Genomic DNA, 22,783 nt, shown 5'->3' with positions numbered 1-22,783 from the left:
AGTCAAATAGCTTTTGAATGCTTGCTGATCTCCTGACTTCAGCTTTCTTTCTCGTATATCACATTATCTTTAAGTATATGTTAAATTGAAATGAAAGTTGCATTTGGAAATGAGTACCAGAGATAGAGATAAAAAGCTATGAAAACTATGCTCTGATACAGGTTTTTTTGGGTAGTGAGTTTGTCTTTGCTGCTAGTTACAGAGACAGCTGAGGCTAGGAGACTAGAAAAATGAATGACTTTGTAAAGCCATGTCAGTTTTGCCAGTGAGCCAAGAGCTGAGGCACAAATCTATTAGGGATTCTACTACTAATCCCACAAACCATTTGGTCATGAAATATATGGACTATATTTACTTAGGAGCAGCTGGGTAATACAATGGATAGATCTGGGTCTAAAGTCAGGAAAACTCATCTTCCTGAACTCAAATCTGTCTTCAGTCACTTACTAGCTGTCTGACATTGGACAAGTCAGACTTAACTCTGTTTACCTGAGTTTTCTCCTTTATAAAATGAACTGGAGATGGAAAAGCAAACCACTTCTGAGTCTTTGTCAAGAAAACCCTAAACAGGTTCAAAGAATTGGATAGGATTGAAAAACAACTAAACAATATATCTATTTATATTTATGTTTTATTCTCTTAGTAGATTATAAACTCCATGCCAGGGAAAATCTGGTCTTATTTAATCCAACAAATATTAAGTGTATAATATACACAAAGTCTTATGATAGATGGTGAAGATACAAGACAAAAACTTAACTGTCTCTCAAGGAGCTCATATTTTACTTCAGAAATACAATATTTACATAGATAAGGAAAATTCAAAGTTATTTTAATAATGGAGGAGAAGGAAAGAATGTAGCAGATGAGCTATGCTGCAGAAAAATAAGGATTCTAAGGGAGACAAATAAACAAAGTGTACATAGCAGAAAGACATGGCAGTAAAAGATGGAAGATAGTTTACGAGTTAGTTTAGCTGGAATGTAAAATGTATGAAAGGGAATAACATGAAATAAGACTGGAAAAATTAGTAGGAAACAGATTTCTTGGTACCTTAATTGCTAATTCTGAGCATTTTTTTCCTCTAGATTTTTGATTATCATAGTGACATGCTCAAATTTATATTTTAGGAGTATCAATTTTGCAGCTATGCTGAGGACAGTTTAAAGAAGAAAAGACATTGGAGACAGGAAGCCCAATTAGAAAATTAGCTGAGTTCTGATTAGTAGGAATAATGTATCTCCCAAAGAGATTATACTGTTTGAACTTGCACTGCATATTTCCACTAGATTGGAACAATGACCATATTTTATATAATTATAGCTTCAAATAGTGCAAAATCAAATAATACAACCACTTCATGAAATTCATTACTGGTAGTAATCAGAACCTAGCTGTGTTATAACAGTCCAGTTGAGAAGTAATTATAGCCTGGATCAGAATGGTATGTTTATGGAGAAAAAGGGATATATCAAAAACTTGTTTTCAGGTAGAATAGAAAGGATTTGGGAATTGGCTGGCTGGAGATGAAGATGAAGAGGGCAATGAAGAGATGAAACCTTTGATAGAAATAGAGAAATTTGAAAGACTAATCTAAAATCTGTATCTTTGTCAGTTTTGTACATAATGGGTACTTAATAGATGTTTGTTGAAATTTCACTTTTTTTGTTTCAAATTCTATTATTATTATTTTAAACTTTCTTTTAATTGGAAAATGATATTCAATCTAAAAGGAGTCATGCATAGTCTTTGAATGGAAAAATAAGAGCTATCTTCTGGGACATTAATGCATGCTCAAGGATCACAGTAGTCTAGACTTCATAGCTCTATGCCTTCTGATAGCTTCCAGCCATCAGAGCTTAGATGCTTTCTATATAAATAATTGGAAAAATCAAGCTTAATCAAAAGGACAAAATAAGCCAGAATAAGCTGCTAGCAAAGCTGCTTCAGGAAAATCAAGTAAGAGAAAAAGGAATGAGACAAAGGTGTGAAAAAACTAAAGAGACTGGAGCTAGGGAAAATTCCAAGAAAGTAGAGCTGGCAATTCCCAGGTTAATATAGAAAGGCTTAGAGCCTACTAAAGATTCTTTGAAGATCAATAGGAAAAATACCTTTTCTCACTCAGGAAACCAGAAGTAAAAAAGGAAGAATAGTTAATATGCTTGAGAGATTGGAAGTCAAAGCTCTAGAAAATACACCTGACCAAGTCTCAATCAAGAAATCCATGAGAAAAATCATAGTGAGTTATTTTTTTCTAATCTGTACCAGCATAAGAAGACAGAGGAGAGGTCTGCAGGCACTGGGGATAAGATTCATCTAAAAGCATGGTACCTAGAGCATTAGAATTCTAGGAATGAAATTTTGTATCAGGGCAGTAAGCATCAAGGAAGGAGCAGGGGGGCCCCAAACTTGTGCAGGATGTGGAAGTACCAAATGGTAGTTCTGTTGCTCACTACCCAGTTCTAATTCACACATCCAAAGTGGACTTAGAAGGGAACTTGCACTTAGGGTAGGATTTTAGGATGAAGAGTGGTCATAGGCCCCAGATTATACAGTGATCAGGGAACAAGTTTAGAAGCAAATACTAGTTGTGTCATTGTAACCTCAAAAACAGAACAGAGACTCATTTGTAGTCTGTGACTTAAATTTGAGGCCTGCATTAGAACAGCCAGAACAACAATTCTATACCAAAAGGAGCCCTGCAATTTGGCTACTCTGAATCTGTAGTTTTGCAGCTGATTGATAATGGCAGAGTCTGGCAACAGTTTACTGGAACTTCTAACTAGGAATAAGTCCACAACCATGTTGCTCAGGCTCAAATCTGGATCAGGAATTTATAAAATTTTCAAACCAGAATGGCAATGAATAGATTTTGCCCCAGATCACACCATTTTGAAAAACAAAACAATTCTCAAAGAGAAGTTGGAAAACAAAAAGAAGAAAAAATATAACCAATTGCTTATGTATAGGAAATGCATAATGTTCTTGAAATATGGTTGTGAGACCAAAAGAAAGACTTTTTGGAGAGTCAATCGGATTAGAAATATCTTTAAGAAGGCAACAGGTCCCAGATCCAGAACTGAGGCTAGAAAGCAGATTTGAGCATGTCCAAAAAAACCTAGTATCTAGGTCAAATCTGTTTTGGCTAAAATACTTAAATTTGATTCACAACAAATTACAATTGAAGTGGCTGATTCTATAGACAAGATCTGGAAAAAGATTGAATAAAAAGAAAAGCTAAATAAAAAGTTAAGGTATAGTTTTCTATAACTTTTTAATTTGACTTTTGTTTATTATGCTAATTTCTTATTTTCCTGCAGTCAATATATCTACAATCTGTGTAATTGTTTTTCCAATCAAAATCATTCCATAATGTCATTAATATGCTATAACCTAAACTCACTAATATCATTACACCAACATTATTAGATCAATAGCATGTGTTATTTACTTTATTGAATTATCCCCTATAATCTTTTTTATTATCATTTTTTTTTTGGCAGAACTAATTAATGACATTAGATGGAGATGTTTTTGTAATTTTAAAAGCTCTTTAAAGAAAAATGTTTAGGGGAGCATTCTCTGAAGATGGCAAAGTAGGTTGGTAAATTTCAATCTCTCCTGATTTCCCCTCAAAAAAGAAAAATTTGCACTTCAAGGCCAACATAGATTGGTGAAAAATCAAGAAGACTTGGGGCAAAAAAGAGGTCCTCCTGAGACAATCCTAGAAGATATGAATAAAGACTCTGTGCTGGGGATTAACTGGGCTAGCTCCACAGAAACACTAAATGGAGAGTAATCTGGGTGTGGCTGGAGCCTTAGCTTGAATCACAGAGCCTTTGACCTCCCAGACTATTTGTCTAGTTGGGCTGTGGGTCCAGGAAGAATGAATGAACCTCCACTGATTGGAAACACTAAGCTCAGCTGAGCTGCTGAGACACAGCCGTGGGTGAGAATGCAGCCTGTGAATGCAGAAGCAGCTGGGCAGGGAACTACTGGCTGTGAATACTTGCAGGAGGGTGGAACTTTTGGTTGGGATTCCTGGTCAGAGTGTAGAGTTGAAGGGAAGCTTGAGGCATCATTTCCCTATCCCATAATTAAAAGTGCTTATACTAATAACTCATTTTAAAAACTGAATCCACAAAGAAGAAAGAACCCCACAATTGAAAGAAGATTAGGGTTCATCTTCAGAGAAGAACACTTTAGTAAAAAAAAAAAAAAAAAAAAAAAAAAAAAAAAAGCTTCTATCCCAAAGAGTAACATGAAATGCCTCCCTGTCTAGAGAGAATTTACAGAAGAATTAAAAAAGAATTTAAAAATCAAATGTGAGACACTGAGGGGGAAAAAATAAGCAAAACAAGATTATGAAAAAACTAGAAAAGGAGGTTCAGAGCCTCAAAGATTAAAATAACTTTTTGAAAATTAGAATTGAGCAAGAGACCACCAGTGACAGAAGAAGAAATAAAACAGATTATAAAGAATGAAAAAATAGAACAGAATGTGAAACATAAGAAAAATGACAAATCTGGAGAACAGATCAGGAAAATACAAGGATAATTGGACTGCCAGAAAGTTGTGGCCAAAAAGAGAACCTTGACACAATAATGTAGGAAATAATCCAAGAAAATTGTCCTGGACTGATAGAACATGAGGGGCATATAGAAATAGAAACAATTCATGGATCACCACCTCAAAGAGATCCTTTGTGGAAAACACACAGGAATATTATTGCCAAGTTTTGAAACCCCCAGATCAAAAAGAAAATTTTGCAATAAATAAGAAAAAAAAAATTGAATCCTGCCTGACAGGGCACATGACAATATTCTCTTTTATTTTGCTTTATTTTTTCTCGTATATTGTTTTTTTCAAATAAAATACATTTTAAGAAAGAAATAAAGAATAATATGAAAAAAATGTTTAAGGTAACTGAACATGAGAGAAGGGTAAAGCCTTCATCCTATCTCATAGATAAACCTGGGCATGTAAAGCTACATCTTTTCCCTATATATCTTTTCTTTTTCCTGTAAGCTAAGAGAAGAAAAACAGTAATGATTCTAAATTGGCCCCAAACCTAGAAAGCTATGCCCATGCTAAGGAGACTTGACAGTTAATTCCTAACTCAAGTTAAAAGATTGTAATGGCAGCAATAAAACAGTATAGCAAACCAATGAACCGATTTTAAAGCTTAATGGGAGTAGGGGGAGGTATTACAAAAAACTAATGAGCATTTATTTCTAATGGAAATTATAAGAGTTGATAACACTTTGAAACCTACAACCTAAAAGAATTTAGGATATGACAAAAGTAAGCTCATTGTGCTTCTTTCCATTATCCTTCAGTTTTAATTAAAGTACCTTCACTTTTGCAGGTAGTACTTCAGAATGTGAAACCCTACCGATTCAACAACGCCTAAGGAGCTATCCTTGGTCCTGTTTCAGCAAGCTCTATTAGACTATCTAGCTGCCTGAATATAGCTTTACCACAGTTAGTTCTTTGAACATTGATAAACATTGATAAACATGGATTGTCTGCTACTACTTTAAACTGTCTTTGCACCAAATGTTGATATACAATACGATGTTTCTTTTGCCTCATATTTTTCTTTCAGCCCTGTCAATTGGTTTTTCTTTTACCATTCCTTAAACTGACTATATGGAACACACACACACACACACACACACACACACACACACTCCTATATATTTTTGTGCTCCTCATTCTTGATTTTAAAATTGGATGAGTTTATCTTTTTAAAACATAAAAAGTTAAATTGCTTTTTCGCTTTTACATAGTCCTTAATTAGTCTTCCTCCCCACCTCTGCTCCTTTTGGATCAAATAATCTCTACAGAAAAGTTATGTCCAAAACAGCATAGAAAATTCTAAAAAAAAAAATTGTAACTTATCCAAATAAAATTACAAACACGGACAAAAAAATTTAATTTTAAATTTAAAGAGTTTATGTTCATGTTTTATTATTAGGGAAGCTGTTTTTCTCTTCTCCCTTCCTTCTTACTATCTCAATCTTTCTCTTCTACTTTCACTTCTACATTATATATTTCCTCCCCCTCCCCCCAATTTCTTCCTTCCCCTTTCTCAGAGAACAACAGGAAGGGTTGGAAGGGGGAAGTAGAGCATAAAATGTAATATAATTAAGTTTCTTTCTCAGCTATCCTAAACTTTATTTTAACCTCTTCTTTTACAGTTTGTTATAAACCTAATCTTAATATAATGATCTTGAGTAGAATTATTCTTTGTAATTCACTAATTTAGCTAAAAAAGCCTCCTTAGTGTAAACCTGACTTTTTGGGTTTGAAGCTAATCTAGAATGGTTACAGTTTTGTTCCTTTTCTCCTCTCAACTAACAGGAAGAAGAAAGTTTATAGGGAGGGAAGAAAAGATGCAGTTTGGGGGCTGAGATCTCATATCTCTATAAGGAAAGATGCAAAATTTCTTTCTTGCAAGACAGAAAGCTCCTTGACCAATTCTTACAGTTATAGATTGCCTTTCATCTGTGTAATAGCTCTTATTTTTACTATTTTTTAAAAAAGAAAATATTTCTGACCCTATTCCTCTGGTATTTGACTTAAATCTACATACAGCTTTGGAGTTACTTAGCCAAGGTTGCCCCCTAGCAATTGCTTCAGCTACAAAGTGCTTTGCTTTTTATAAACATCCCTGAGAAGCTATTTCTATTGAAAGCTTTTAGTAACACAGAAATTGCAAACTTCAGACTTAGACCATTTAAAACAAAGAATTAACAGTAAAAATTACATACATATATATATTACTGGAAACGAAATTTTGTAAAACAAGAATTAGGAAAGTCATATTAACTCCAATCCAAACGCTAAACCATAAATCCTTAGTGAAAAGTTCTTTGTTTGACTTTGACAAGATGTACCTTTTGGGCAGAATTACAGCAGTGGTGCCATATAATTCATTTGATTAATATGCTCATATACACCTGAATATAAGATCCAAAATAAGGATAGCTAGTTGATATAGTAGAGAGTACACTGCACTTGACGACATAAAGATCTGAGTTCAAAACCTGCCTTATACATATGACCCCGGGCAGACCACTCTTTGTGCCTCAATTTCCTCATCTACAAAATGATAGAGTTGAATTCAGTGGCCTTTTTCCTGTCTTGACTGGAGCTTTAATGTTTACTCAGACAATTACATGTGAAATTAGAAAGGGTACCAATACCATGAAGTTCATCTTGAGTTAAATGTGGGGAGAACTAAAACCTTCCAGGTGGTAGTGAAATGTTAGGTCACTGAATCTTTCCGGAAAAGATGCACACAAAGAGTTTCAGAATCACAAAAAGCTGAAGTAATTGCCTCTAAATTAAAATGTTTGTTCTTTTCTGACTAATTTTCTATCTATTAAGAGAAGTCTTACTTACTTTATTGGTGCAGCAATGCCTTCTGGTCCTAGTAAATTAGATGAAGGGATAAGCTCCCATTTGAAGTGTAGATTCCAGGTGAACCCTCCACGCAGGATAGGAGATGGCTTATACTTCAGAGTGTAAGCATTGATTGCATCAATTAGAGGGCACACCACCATTCTGTAGTCTTTTTGGATGGCAAACAATAAGGGCTGGAGCCACATTTTATTCATCTCACAATGGCTGTCTAGGAACACAAGAACTTCTCCTAGGAACATAAAACCAACGGTCTGCTAGATTCAATAACATTCAGCTTGGATACTAATACTCCTTTGATCCAAAATACCCATGTTAAAATAGAATCAGATTCAATGGGCATTCAGTCAAATATAAATGGATTTGCTTATGTTTAGCATTATTAGAAATCAATAAATATGTAGAAAGCATCTGGTACATGCCAGGCACTGTGCTAAGTGCTAAAGATATGAAGAAAAATTAAAACCATACCTTCCCTCAAGGATCTCTCAGAGGTCAAGACAAGTATAAGACAAAGTCTCTGTATTCAAGGAGTTTGCAACAGTTAAATAGCAAAACAATTAATACAAAGTTATATGCTGCTAATAGTAAGTGCAAAATAGTACAGGCAATAAGAACCAAGGAGTTGCTGAAAACAGAAAAGTTACAGTAGGCTGGAATGGAGGAGGTGAAATAAATATTGAGTTAAGTCTTGAAAGATAGAGAGGATTTGAATAAATTAAATCGAGTATTGCCCAAGATGTACCAAATTTCTTTAAGAAATATTGGAAATATTGAAGTTTGATAGGTCCTTACTCTCGAAGAGATAATTTAGTTATTATTACATGTCTAACACACATAAAACAATCAGAAAACTGATATTACAGAATAAAATCTAAATGGTGATAAGTGCTATAATATTGAAGGAAGAGATCACTATAGTCAAAGGAGGTTTCCTGGAAGAAATGAACTGAATGAGTGGAAAAACATTTATCAAGTATTACATGCAAAGCATGCATACATATGTAGACACTCATAACACAAAATAAAATCTTAAATATGAATGAAACTACAAGTCCAATGTGGGAAATTTAGTCAAAAATTCTTTCTGAATGGAATTGCTATAATTTTAAAAACCTTACATATATGTATATAAAGCTGTCTTAAAGAATTTAAGCCATATTCCAATTTAGTTGCACAGGCAGATCTGTGTCTGATTCTTCCAAAGTTTCCATGGCAACATATAGAGCTGAATGTGATTATCCCTGAGAACTAAGTGGCCATAGCAACTGGATGATTGCAAATATGGGAGATTAGGTTAATTTGCTTGTAGCTATTATCAATCAAGCAAGCAATAGTTATTAAATGCTTTTAGATTGATATATAAAAAGAACTTTGCTAATTGAGGAGACACAAAAACTAAAATGAAACAGTTCCCTGTCCTCAAAGAACTTATATTCTAATGGGGAAAACAACTCACACACATGCACGCACACACACACACACACAAAGCATATATACATATGAATACAAAGTAGTTTTAAAAGAGTGTGCCCTTGTAGTTGGATGGAAAGGGACTAGAAAAGATTTCATGAAAAAAGTGTAGCTTGCATGAGTCTTGAAGGAAACTAGGGACTCCAAAAGGTAAAAGTGAGGAGGGAGGATTTTCCTTCTATGGGGATCAACTAATGCAAATATATGAAAGTAGGAGATGAAGTGCTGTGTGTGCAGAACAGGCAGTAAGCCAATAGAGTTCTCTTTAAGTTTTTGGCTAGGCAATTAGCTGAAGTATTGCCTCCAGTGATCTAAGTAAAAGCTTACTATCTTAGTAAGATATGGGTCCAATTTAGCTGGGGTTACTTTGACTCATACTACGCATCTCTCCAAACTCCACAAACTTGTATAAATCAAAAAGCAAGATTTCCATGATCATAAAACAGGCCAGCCACTTAAAATGAATACTGATTTAAGATCCCAGTTCATAGGATCATACATTTAGAGTAAAGAAGGGACCTCAAGGATTATCTCAGCTAATGATATAGTAGGTAAAGTGCCAGTTCTAGAGTCAGTAAGACTTGAGTTGAATTTGACAAATATTTAAAAGTGGTGTGATCTTTATCTGCCTCAGTTTCCTCAAATGTAAAATGGTGATGATAATAGTGCTTACTTCAAAAGGTTGTTGTAAGGATCAGACAAAGAAATATTTATAAAGCACTTATAATAATAAATAACATTTTTGTAGTGCTTATTATGTACCAGGCACTGACATTTTGCAATTATCTCATTCGATATGATTGACATATAGTAATATTCTATAAATCCTTATTCCCTTCCCTCCTTAACTCTTTTATTTTATAGATAAGGAGTTGAGGCCCAATTACGTGTTTGCTATCTTACTTTGGATACAAAACAGCCTTTGACAAATTATTGAATTAAATCTAGCTGATTCCATAATAAACTCTGAGCAGAATCTGGAATATTTTCATATTATTATGGATTGCAGCACCAATGTTGGAGCTGGCTGCTTCTCTGGTTGTCTGACCTTACACAAAGCTATTGATCCAATATATACTCAGCATCATTTCAGAAGCTCCTCAAGTTGCTAAGCAGCAAGCTACCTCATAAGATGATAGGGGACCCTCATGGGTCTCTTCATCTAGCCTCCACTTAAAGAAGAATTCTGTTCTCACTACTCCTGATAAACTGTCATCCAGACTCCATAAAGGCTTCCCACTACCTCCTAAGAGAATCTACTTTCCAGAGAAAAGATCAGTGTGGAGAGGATCTAGAGAGGTTATCAACAGTAATGATGGGGTGCAGCATTCAGTTATCCCTCCAGTAATTCTCTGAGAGCAGGGATTATATCTTACACTTCTTCCTTGATAATCTGGTGCTGAGCACAGTGGATAGCATAGGGTAAACACTCAAATGTTTGTCAATAATTTAGGACAATAGCTGAAGTGTTCCCTTGACTATTGCATTATGTAAAACATATACATTATGTAGAACATTGCATTAACTACGTATTATGCAAGACATAAATGATGAACCTACTCTTTTCCACCACTGTAGTCCACTTAAGGGAATCCAACACAGTCAACATTCATAGAGGCACTATTCTAATCTGCCCAAACAATGTTACTAGATAGGAGGTAAATCACCTTTTATTTTATATCTATTTAATTCTAGGGGGGTTCATTGTCTATCTGAAGGGTTTGTCCAAGATATATAGATATAGATAGACATATATATATATATATATATATATATATATATATATATACACACATACTTATATCTATGTCTATATGTGTATTTATGTGTGTGAGTATATCTATGTCTATAAATATCTGTATGTTTGTATGTGTGTGTGTATTTGTGAACTAGTTCAATGGGCTGTGCATCCAACTACATATTATAATTCCACCGGTTTATTCTGTGTTAGGAACAATTCTTTTATGCAGAATAAACCTTACTAAGAAAATTCTATAGTTTTCTTGGGCTTGAAGCAATCAAAATAAGGGGTTTTGCAAATAAGAGTATCTGAAGAATCCCTCCAATAAAAGAGAATCCACTCTGTGCAAGATATTCTCCACAACAGTGACAAATATATGTGGTAAGTAATCGTCTCCCTGTACAATGATTCATTTATGGGAACAGTAGAGAAACAACATAAGGAAGGAGTGGCTAAATAGAAATCTAAATAGATTTTCCATGGAGTTGGTTCCATTGTGCATACAACCACAAAAATCTTTTCATAGGACACCTAAATTATCTCGCCTTGTAATGCTCACAATGAGCATTAAGTCCAAAGATCACCATGAGGATAATTGTAATTTATGTGTTAATATCTGTTGCAAAGGATGACAAGAGAAATGCCATGAATAACTCAAGGCCTTCTGACTTAATCTAACATAAACTATAAAGTTTAGTCACTTCAATTCAAACATGGGCAAGGGGAGAATGGTGAAAACAAGTTGATAAATTTGGATAAGTTCAATAAACAAAAGAAGTAAAGACTTGCAAACTATAAAAAATCTCTTGATCCCAAGTCTTTGTGCTAGTAACTGAAAAAATATTCTTCCGAAGACCTAAATTATGGTGTTATTGTTCAGTTGTTCAGTCATATCCAACTCTTCGTGATCCTACAGACCACAGCACTCCCAGTCTTTCTATATTCTACCATTTCTTGGAAGTTTGTCCAAGTTCATGTTCATTGTTTCCATGACATTATCTATCCATCTCATCCTCTGCTGTCCTTTCTTCCTTTGACCTTCAATCTTTCCCAACATCGGGGGCTTTTCCAAATGAGTCATACCTTTGCATTTATTTTGGCAAAGTGGTTAATGTTCAGCTTTAGTATTTGAACTTCCAGTGAATAATCTAAATTTTTAAGTATTAATTGATTTGATCTTGCCATCCAAGGGACTCTCAAAAATCTCTAGCACCACAATTCAAAAGTGTCAATTCTGCCTTCACTCGGCCTATAGTTCAACTCTCACAGTCATATGTTGCTTCTGGGGGGGAAAAAACTTTGACTTTATAGACCTTTGTTGGCAAGATGATATATTCTCTTTTTAGTATGCTTGATTGTGGCTTTTTTTCAAAGGAACAAGTGAATACTCATTTTGTAGCACTATTTTTAGGATTTTAGAAGTCATGGTTTGCCCCAGGGAAGAAGGGATTAGTATATGCAAATATTTCACTTCCTTCCAATTACCTACCTGGTAGACCCTGGCTTCTTCAAAGACAGGAGTTAGTACAACCACTGTGATCAACATGTCTAGCCTCTTAGGACACTCTAAAACTTCTTAGCTGTTTTTCTAAAGGTTGGAAAATTTCCCTTTTTCTTAATTGAAGGGAATCATACTATCCCTAACTCCTAAAATTCTTCAGTTCCACTCTTGTTCACATTGTCAATGTGAAATCTTTCCAATCTTTCCAGACTTACTCATGTGGAGTTTCTATAATGAAGTCCCTCAAATCTTTCACAGCACTTTTTCTGGAGCTCTCTTAGACAATTGCCAATCAGTCAATAAACATTTATTAAGCACTTGCTATGTGCTTATTATGCTATGTATCAGGAATTATACTAAGTACTAAAAATATAAAAAGGCAAAAAAATGTTTCTGACCTCAAATAGTTCATTATCTAATATGGGAGATGACAAATAATTATGTTTAAATAGGCTATATGTAGGATAAATAAAAAGTAATTAACAGAAGGAACCGCTAAAATTAAGAGGAATTAGGAAATTTTCCTAAAATAGATGGGATTTTAGTTTGCACTTGAAAGAAACTAAGGAAGGGAAAGCATTTTAGGAATAAGAGACAGCCAGAGAAAATGTCTAGAGCCAAGAGATGGAGTATCTTGTTTTTGAATCTAGGTCCTAATTTGTACTATAGATATATAGAACCTTGTCATCTCTTCTATTAGACAGTAAATATCTTGAGAAAAGAGACTGGGTTTAATTCATCTTTCTATCTATAGCATCTATCACATAAATCCTCAATAAATGTTTATTGAATCTAATAAAGTTGCAACTTATTGAAGATTAACTTTTTATTAGGACATAGAATAAACAATACTAAAAAACCTCACAAACCAATGATTTTGGCTAATGTGATTAAATTCTAACCACATTTTGTTTTAACTGCCACAAATTAATGGGGTACTTTTCTTTCTCATCACTTTAACCTCATCTTGTCCTGGTTAGATTAAAAGGGGAAAAGATTGATGGAATTTTATGCGTAGGAGGCTTCTGAAAATCAATTCAACATCACAAAAGGATTATTGAAGAAAAAGTTATAGTCCTAAATCTCTCTGTTAACCTCCAACAGGGAAAATTTTCAGGTTTCAATTCAAAATACAATTCAAAAACAAAACTTGGTAAAGGGAAATCAAAGAAATGCAGAAAAGTAATGTTAAACACAGAGGAGACTTTTAAAGACACATGATAATTTTTCAGTGCATCTTAGGAAATCAAGAGTCAGGATGCAGAGGACAATTGAAGGCTGAGAATGGCCCAGAGGCCTAGAAAATATTTGATTTGAAAAGCTGAATTAATTCTAAGCCAATAAGAACTAGTAAATTTTCAGTTCTTAATTCTTGCCATTCAGGCAAAAAGCCAGAAAGAGGATTCAGTTCAGATGCATTCATTCAAGTAAAAACAAAATTTCATTTAGTGTTAATTTGTTTTCAGAACTATTCCCTCTTCTGTAATCTACCTCCTCTCAAACCCAATGGAACAGAATCTATCACAAGTAATTTGTATTTTGTATTGTTGGCAATTCTCTTGCTTATGACAAAAAACAGTCCTATTTTCCAAAGCCTATTAAAATTAAAAACAGACTAAGTTGTCTTTTGAAGCAAGTTTGGGGTCTCTGAATCCCAGGGTACAAGGATGAGTCAGTTGTGCTAGAAAATTTTATAATTATCTCTTAATCAGATTTGTATATAAGAATCATGTCTCCAAATGGAAAGCAGATATCTCTAATGTGGGGAAAGCTGACCCTAAGTTTAAGGTCAGTTTGTGTTTGCCATTTTGAACAGTGAAAGCACACACATTTTAACACTTCAAAGCAACAATGTTCCGTTGTATTTTAGTATTAATTGCTGCTTATTTAAGGTTAATATTATTTTTTCAATAGTTTTCCAAATATATGCAATGATAGTTTTCAACATTCACCTTTGCAAAATCTTGCATTCCAAATTTTTCTCCCTTCCTCTTCTCTCTCCAAGACAGCAAGCAATTCAATATAGGTTAAACATATGCAATTCTTTAAACATATTTCCACATTTGTTATGCTGTGCAAGAAAAATCAGATCAAAAGAGAAAAAACCACAAGAAAGAAAAAAAAAACCAAGTAAACAACATGGATTGATATTTTAAAGGCAAATAATAACAAATGGCATTACTGTGCTTGGCTATGCAACAGATCCTGGTTAAATTCCCAAACATCTATGGGATGGACCAGAATCAAGTTTGAGATATGGGTGCATCTCCTGTGACTTAATCGATGCCTGGCTCTTTAAGCTAAGCCAAAGGAAGAATCGGTGGACTTTAAGTGTATCCACACACTGTCTCTGTGACCATTTAGCCAAGAAAAAAAGGACAGTATATCATACCTGTAGCATTAGTTGCGCCAATCATTCTTCCTCGAATCAATCCCTCTCGTTTATAATTTCTTATTAATTTAACATTTTCAGGAAAATTTTCTTTGATATACTTATGTAGGTCTTCTTTCAAATAATCTAAAAATAGAAGAATAATCATATTTATGAGACACAACCACATAATTATTGACCCACAATTAGTTTATATTTGCTGGAATATAACATAGATCAGGTGAATGTTAATTTGTATTAAGAACCTTTAATCTACTTTAAAAAAATTTTGTTGAATAACAATAATAATAGCTAGGATTTATATAGCATTTTAAGTTTGCAAACTGCTTTACATATGTTATCTCGTTTGTGCCTCACAAAAACTCTGTGAGGTAGATGCTGTCATTATCATCCCAATTTTTCACCACTAAGAGAGGTTAAAATAAATGCTTTGTCTCAGGACACTCAGCTAATAATTGTTGTTGTAGGATTTGAACTCAGCCCTTCCTAATTGAACCTAATACTTCATTTGTGCTACCTGCAAAAAGGGAGAGGAAAGGCAAACCAATAGTGAAAGCACTTCAAAAATAAAAAAAAATGTCTTGCATTTGCAGCAATTGTGTACTTAAAGGATTCAACTGAAAAGAAGTCAACTATCCTCAAAGGAGTCCTGCTTATGGTGGCTGGAAAAAAGGCCTGAGCATTCATATACATGTAAAGCCATTAGTTGTGGCTTGAGCATGGGGTAGATAGTGTGTGGAATTGGCAACTTTGCTGTAAAGAGAAAGGAACCTAGAACTAGTGGTAGCTACCAACAGAAAACCAAAAAAGTTTCAGACCCAAACTGGGACCTTCAGGAGCCACAATAATCCAGAATTTCAAGCTGAATGCAATGAAAATTATGATATATACAAAGAGATATCAGCCAAAAATCATTAGCCTTGGGTCATTACTCCTATTTCAAGGAAATAGGTGGAAATATACAGAAGTTACCTTTCATCCAGATCTTGACTCTACTCATACTAATAGAACTTTACCAATTGGTACTATGAGTTTGCAGTGATTAAGACTGAACCTCTGGGGAAGGAGAGGGAAGGAAACAACTCCAAACCAGATGGGGGATTATAACTTATGATTTGTTTCATGGGCTTTAATATTAGTCACCAATCTTTATGTACCATTAATAATCATTTCTATTTATTGCTTTGGACCCATTATGGTCACAAAAGACACTTAAGAGACACAAGCCACATTTTGAACTTCACAAAGGTAAGAGCAATGTACCATAGATACAATTATTAGACAAAACTCCTGAAATTAAATTCAGTCCATGTGTTAGGGGAGAGGAGATCCATTGACATATAAATCACATACAATATCACAATTTTAATTATTAGCAGTAAACAAGCAATATTATTATTTTGGGTTTTTGTATCATTTAAAAAAATTTGTTCCTCTCATTATCCTCCCCATTAAACAAATTTTAAAACAATCTAAAAACAAATTCCTTCAATAAATATCTATGTAGATATTTTTTAAAAAACCAAATTCTTAAATTATCTGTGTCTGAAAATGTTTGTCCCTTTCTGCATTTTAACTTCTTCACCTCTTTAAAATTGACTCTTTTTGTGACTATTTATCCATGTAAGGATAACTCTTAATCATATAAATTTGAATGAGTTCTTTATATATCTTGGAAATGAGGCCTTTATTAGTAAAAATTATATTACCTAATCTGTTTTAGTGATTAACCTCTCTTTTTATTAGCCAATATCAAATCATTTTAATGATTGCCATTTTGTAATAAAGTTTGAGATGAGGTAATCACGTACCCACTTCCTTACTTTTTTTCTATTATTGCCTTTGAAGTTATTGAACTTTTTTCCTCCATATGAATTTTCTTGTTGTTTTTCTAGCTCTATAAAATATTCTTTTGGGAGTTTTATTAGTGTAGTGCTGAATAAGTAAATTAATTTAGGTAGCATTGACATTTTTATTATATTAGTTCAATTTAAATATGAACAATTAATGTCTTAAATCCTGCTTTCTAAATCATTTTGTTGCCTTCTCCCATTTAAAGGCAAGTTCATTCCATTTACATTCATAGTAATTATTGCTAAATGTATAAAAATTAATTGCTCAATTAATTTAAATTTAACAGCTATGTCCCTCCATTCTGTTCTCTTGTACCTTGTCCTCTTTTTATTCCTATCTCCTTTATAGATAAGAAAGTGGTAAAAGAAAGGGAATAAGCTTGACACTTATGATCTTGTAAAACAGGCTGTTTCCTCTCTTACACCTTTTCTTGCTGGAAGAAGTCACTAATATTTTCTTAAGTTTATTTCCTTGCCTGTAAAATAAGAACTAGAAGCTCTTTAAAGTTTCTTCTTTCTCTTACTTTCTGGAAGTTGCTTGTATAAAAGGTATGCCCAGGCATCAACTAATCAACAAACATTTTATTAAGGACCTACTATGAATCTATAGAACTATAGAAACTATGCAAGACACTGGGTATATAAAGTCAAAAATGAAACAGTCCCTGTTCTCAAAAAACTCTGCAGAAAAGGGAGTAATGTACAACAAGCCTGGAAAAGTAAGTTGGGATAAGTTTAAATGATGAGTTTTAAAAGTCAGACAGAGCATTTTGTACTCACTCTATTTGTTCCTAAAGGCAAAAGGGCATTATAGACAGAGTAAGTCCTTCCTATTCTTTGTCTCCTGCATCACTTGTGGAATATCCTACAAGATATGGACTCTTTTAATTCTCCATCTTGTTTAGGAAGCATAAGTAAGGATTACTGAATTGACACCCTCTTGATAATAGAAGTCACATATTATTAGAGTTTGGCATTTAAAAAGAAGCAGGAATTGAAAGTGAGGGTGGAGGAATGTGGCACAGAAACAGAAGATATTCAGGAAACAGCAAGAGAAACAGAAACTTAGAGAGATACGCAAACATAGATGCTGGTCTGTAGACTTCCATCCCTATGTGCAATTTATAGGGAATCAAGTTCATTAAAAGTCCAATACTAGATATAGACCGGGGTAATTTTTTTACAACATTATCCCTTGCACTCACTTCTGTTCCGATTTTTCCCTCTCACCCTCCACCCCCTCCCCTAGATGGCAAGCAGTCCTATATATGTTGAATATGTCATAATATATCCTAGATACAATATATGTGTGCAGAACCAAATAGTTTTCTTGTTGCACAGGGAGAATTGGATTCAGAAGGTAAAAATAACCCGGGAAGAAAAACAAGAATGCAAACTACTAGTAGAAAAACAAAAATGCAAACAGTCCAGATATAGACTGGGAAGAAAAAAGAAGACTTGAATCAGAAAGAGAGGAGAAAGGTATTCAGTACTTCAGTGAGAGGAGAAAACAGAGAAAGAGGCTTACTTAGATTTGGACAAAGGCATAACTGAGACCCACATACATTGAAAAGCAATCAGGACCTATCCCCTCACAGATAATATGAGTCATGTGGACAATATAGATCCAGAAAAAAAGTTAGGAGCTATCAGGATGAAGAATTTGCTTGATGCCCTCTGGAAAGGGGAAAAGACCTTTCCTAATTATATATTAATACAGGCACTATTTCATTCTGTTTTTGTCAGGTAAAATAAAACCTGTCTTATGACCATTACTTTAATAATATTAATGCTTGTAGGATATTTTTGGGTAAAGTTGGAGTCAAATTTTAATGTTCAGGGAAATTACTGGTTATGGGAAAAATGAGCAACAAAGATTATTGAGAATGGTCCTCAAGCAAACAAGAAGAGAATGACAATAAGGAGACAACACACCAAAACTTATGGGATACAGCCAAAGCAATTCTTAGGGGAAATTTTATGTCTCTAGCTAGTTACATGAATAAAATAGGGAAAGAGGAGATCAGTGAATTGGGTATACAATTAAAAAAACTAGAAAAAGAACAAATTAAAAACTCCCAATTAAATACCAGATAAAAATTCTGAAACTCAAGGGAGAGATTAAAAAAACTGAAATTAAGAAAACTATTGAATTAATAAATAAAACTAAGAGTTGATTTTATGAAAAAACCAACAAAATTGATAATCATTTGGTTAATTTAATTACAAAAAGGAAAGAAAAAACTAAATCACCAGCATCAAAGATGAAGAGGGTGAATTTATCACCAATGAAAAAGAAATTAAATCAATAATTGGGAGCCATTTTGCCCAAGTGTATGGCAGCAAATCTGTCAATCAACTGAAATGGATGAATATTTACAAAAATATAAATTGCCCAGATTAACAGAAGAGGAAATAAATCCCTTAAATAGTCCTTTAGTCCTTTTAGAAAAAGAAATTGAGCAAGCCATTAATGAATTCCCTAAAAAAAAATCTTGAGGGCCAGATGTATTCACAAGTGAATTCTACCAAACATTTAAAGAACAATTAATTCCAATATTATGTAAACTATTTGGGAAAATGGGTAAAAAAGGAGTCCTGTTAAATTCCTTCTATGACACAAATATGGTACTGATATCTAAACAAGGAAGAGACAAAACAGAGAATGAAAATTACAGACCAATCTCCCTAATGAATATTGATGCAAAAAATTAAATAAAACATTAGCAAAGAGGTTAAAGCAATTTATCAGCAGGATAATATATTATGACCAAATGTTTTTTAATACCAGCAAGGCAGGGCTAGTTTAATATCAGGAAAACTATTACCATAATGGACCATATCAATAACAAAAGCAATAGAAATCATATGATAATCTCAATAGATGCAAGAAAAGGCTTTTGACAAAATGCAGCATTCATTCCTATTAAAAACATAGAGTGTATAGGGATAAATGGAGCTTTCCTTAAAATAATAAGCAGCAATTTGTTTATACAGTTTCAAATGAATAGGCACTAATTTTTTTAAGCTATCACAAGGGTTACTCACTGTAATTATTTTATTTCCATTTATGGAGATTTACTTGACTTTGTTAAAATTACATGCTCAGTAGAGACATCAGTGAATAAAGACATTTAACTTTATGATTATTGTGTAATTATAATTAATTTTGTGATTATTATGTATTATTATGTAATTATGATTACAGTTTTAGAAGTGTTTCAGGGCAGTTGTCTTCCCAGAGCCCCTTCAAAATTTACTATTTTCAACTTATGTAATTTTTTTTGATGCTTGTATTATGGTTTATAGTTTTACTTCACTTATTATTAGTGATATATACAATTTTTTCTTTGGTTGTGGATAATTCTTTGTATATTTGACTATGTTTCTGTTACAGAATGACTTTTGGCATATTTTTTTTTAACTTTAAGCAGTAGAAAGGAACTTGTTTTTCAGAGTTAGAAAGAGCAATTATAATGTTTTGAATTCACTTGCAATAAAGCAGGAAGCAATTAAAAAATAAAACAATAAGCTGTATCTATCTAAAGCCAACAGCAAGCATTATTTATAATGGAGACAAGCTGGATGCATTCTCAATACAAGGAGAGGTAAAACAAGATACCCATTATCATTACTATTATTCACCAATGTATTAGAAATATTGGATTTAGCAATAAGAAAAAAAAAGAAATTAAAGGAATTAGAATGGGCCATCACTCTTTGCAGATGATATGATGATATACCTAGAGAATCCTAGAAAATCATCTAAAAACCTGCTCAAAACAATTCACAACTTTAGCAAAGTTGCAGGATATGAAATAAACTCACAAATCATCAGCATTTCTATATATTACTGGCCTATCAGCAAGAAATAGAAAGAGAAATTCCATTTAAAATAACTGTAGACAAAATAAGATATTTGGGAGTCCACTTGTCAAAAAAAACCCAAGAACTATATGAACACAAATAAAAAACACTTCTCACACAAATAAAGTCAGATGTAAACAACTGGAATTGGAAAAATATCAATTATTTGTAGGTAGGCTGAGCTAATACAATAAAAATGATGATTCTGCCTAAAAAAGAGAGAAAGAATGGCCTCCAAGGCAGATCAGATCCTTCAGTGTCAGGGATTCAGATCCAATTGACAGAAAGGTGACATTTCTATTTGCCAAGAAATGGAAACCTAGTCCTCTGTCATTTTTCCAGTTTTCCCTTCATTCTAAGTTTTTCCTCAGAGATCCTAGATTTTCTCTCTCTCTCTCTCTCTCTCTCTCTCTCTCTCTCTCTCTCTCTCTCTCTCTCACACACACACACACACACACTTCACACATATATAGACAAAGACAGAGACAGAGAGACACATAGAGTCAGATAGAGGGGGAAGGGAGAGGGAATGACTTGAGAATCAAAGACAAAACCTTGTTGAATGCAGGAGGAAGAAGAAGACCAAAGAGAATGAAAATGAGAAATCAGAGAAATCGAAGAATCAAGACAGAGTAACAGAATTGTAGTAAATCATCTATCAATTTTTCAACCCATTCATGAGTAAGCCAGAAGAGCTATAAGATATGTACACCATGCCTTTAAAAATGTTTGAATCTAAATAGAACTAGAAAAAATAATAACATAATTCATCTAAAGAACAAAAGGTCAAGAATTTCAAGGGAATTAATGGGAAAAAATTCAAAGTATGGTGGCCTACCCATATCAGATCTAAAACTATATTGTAAAGCAGCAGTCATCAAAGACATTTGGCAGTGACTAAGAAATAGAGTGGTAGATCAGTGGAATAGATTAGGTACAGAAGACACAATAGTCAATGATTAAAGTAATCAAATATTTGGTAAACCCAAACCTCCAGCTTTGAGATAAGGACTCATTGTTTGACAAAAATTGCTGGGAAAAATGGAAAATAGTGTGACAGAAACTAGGCACGGACCAACATCTAACATGTTAGATAAGGTTGAAATAGATGTATGATAAGCAAATTAGAAGAACAAGGGATAGTCTACCTCTCAGATCTGTAGAAAAGGGAGGAATTTATGACCAAAGAACTAGAGAACATTATACAAAATGAATAATTTTGATTACATTAAATTAAAATGTTTGCATAAATAAAACCAAATGCAGCAGAGATTAGAAGGGAAGCAGAAAACTGGGGAATTTTTTTTTTTTTAACATCTATGGCATTGATAAAGGCCTCATTTTTAAAATATATAGAGAATTGAAAATTTATAAGAATACAAGCTATTCCCCAATTGATAAATGGTCAAAGGATATGAACAGACAATTTTCAAATGAAGAAATTAAAGCCAGTTCTAGTGATATGAAAAAATGCTCTAAATCACTATTGATTGCAAATGAAATGCAAATTAAGACAACTCTGAGGTACCACTACATACCTCTCAGATTGGCTAAGATGACGAGAAAGAAAATGATAAATGTGGGGAAACTGGGACACTGATGCATTGTTGGTGGAGTTGTGAAACGATCCAATCATTCTGGAATAAATTGGAACTATGCTCAAATGGCTATCAAACTGTGCATAGCCTTTGATCCAGCAGTGTCACTCCCGAGTCTGTATCCCAAAGAGATCTTAAAGGAGGGAAAGGGACCCACATGTGCAAAAGTGAATGTAGCAGCCCTTTTTTTTATAATAGCAAAGAACTGGAAATTGAGTGTATGTCCATCAATTGAGGAATGGCTGAATAAGTTATGGCATATGAATACTATGGAATACTATTGTTCTATAAGAAATGACAAGCAGACAGATTTCAGAAAAGCCTGGAAAGACTTATATGAACTGATGCTAAATGAAGTAAATAAAACCTGTTAGGGGAATTTCTCTCTCTCTGAAATATGCCATGTAGTTGCATGCCATTGGCAGGGTGGACCCAGGCCCACCTCTGAGGCCTGTGTCTTGCAGGAGTTAAAGGAACTGCTATAGGTTTCTTGAGATGGCGAGGAGTGTGTCCTCTTGCTAGATCGCCTCTTGGGGTGCAAGTCAACTCCACACTCTTCCTTCCTCTGGTTCCACCTATGACAGTGCTGAGTGGGTGGGCACAAGGTAATCCCAGAAGAGAAGAAGCATAAATAGACAGCTCTGAGTGGAACTCACTCTCTTACTCCCTGCTACCCCCACTAAGAGGATTACTGAATAAAGACAGACTGTTTACACCTCCGGATTGGCTCATTTCCAAAGTTTAGCCAGTTATTGTCCCAAAGACTAGATATGTAAGACCCTGGCAGCCTAAAGTAGTGTGCCCAGACAGTCTGGCACAAAAACCGAGGGAACATTGTACAGTAACAACAAGATTATGTGATGAATGACAATGATGGATGTGGCTCTTTTCAACAGTGAGACAATTCAAGGCAATTCGAATAGACTTGTG

General features: G+C 33.9%; 1 protein-coding gene across 1 annotated transcript in view; it reads right to left on the bottom strand.

The window, feature by feature from the left end:
* The window catches only part of LOC116419424 (polypeptide N-acetylgalactosaminyltransferase 11-like), a 91,628-nt gene that overhangs the window by 30,069 nt on the left and 38,776 nt on the right, over positions 1–22,783 (bottom strand). Inside the window, exons 5-6 of the mRNA XM_031939466.1 lie at positions 14,536–14,661; positions 7,411–7,660 (exon numbers count right to left, since the gene is read on the bottom strand). Of these exons, the coding sequence (XP_031795326.1) occupies positions 7,411–7,660; positions 14,536–14,661 (376 nt within the window). The remainder of the gene's footprint in view (positions 1–7,410; positions 7,661–14,535; positions 14,662–22,783) is intronic.

This window comes from Sarcophilus harrisii, chromosome 5 (assembly GCF_902635505.1).
Source record: "Sarcophilus harrisii chromosome 5, mSarHar1.11, whole genome shotgun sequence".
Lineage (NCBI taxonomy): Eukaryota > Metazoa > Chordata > Mammalia > Dasyuromorphia > Dasyuridae > Sarcophilus > Sarcophilus harrisii.
The sequence above is the reverse complement of the archived record's forward strand: the minus strand, read 5'-3'. Positions and strand labels throughout refer to the sequence as shown.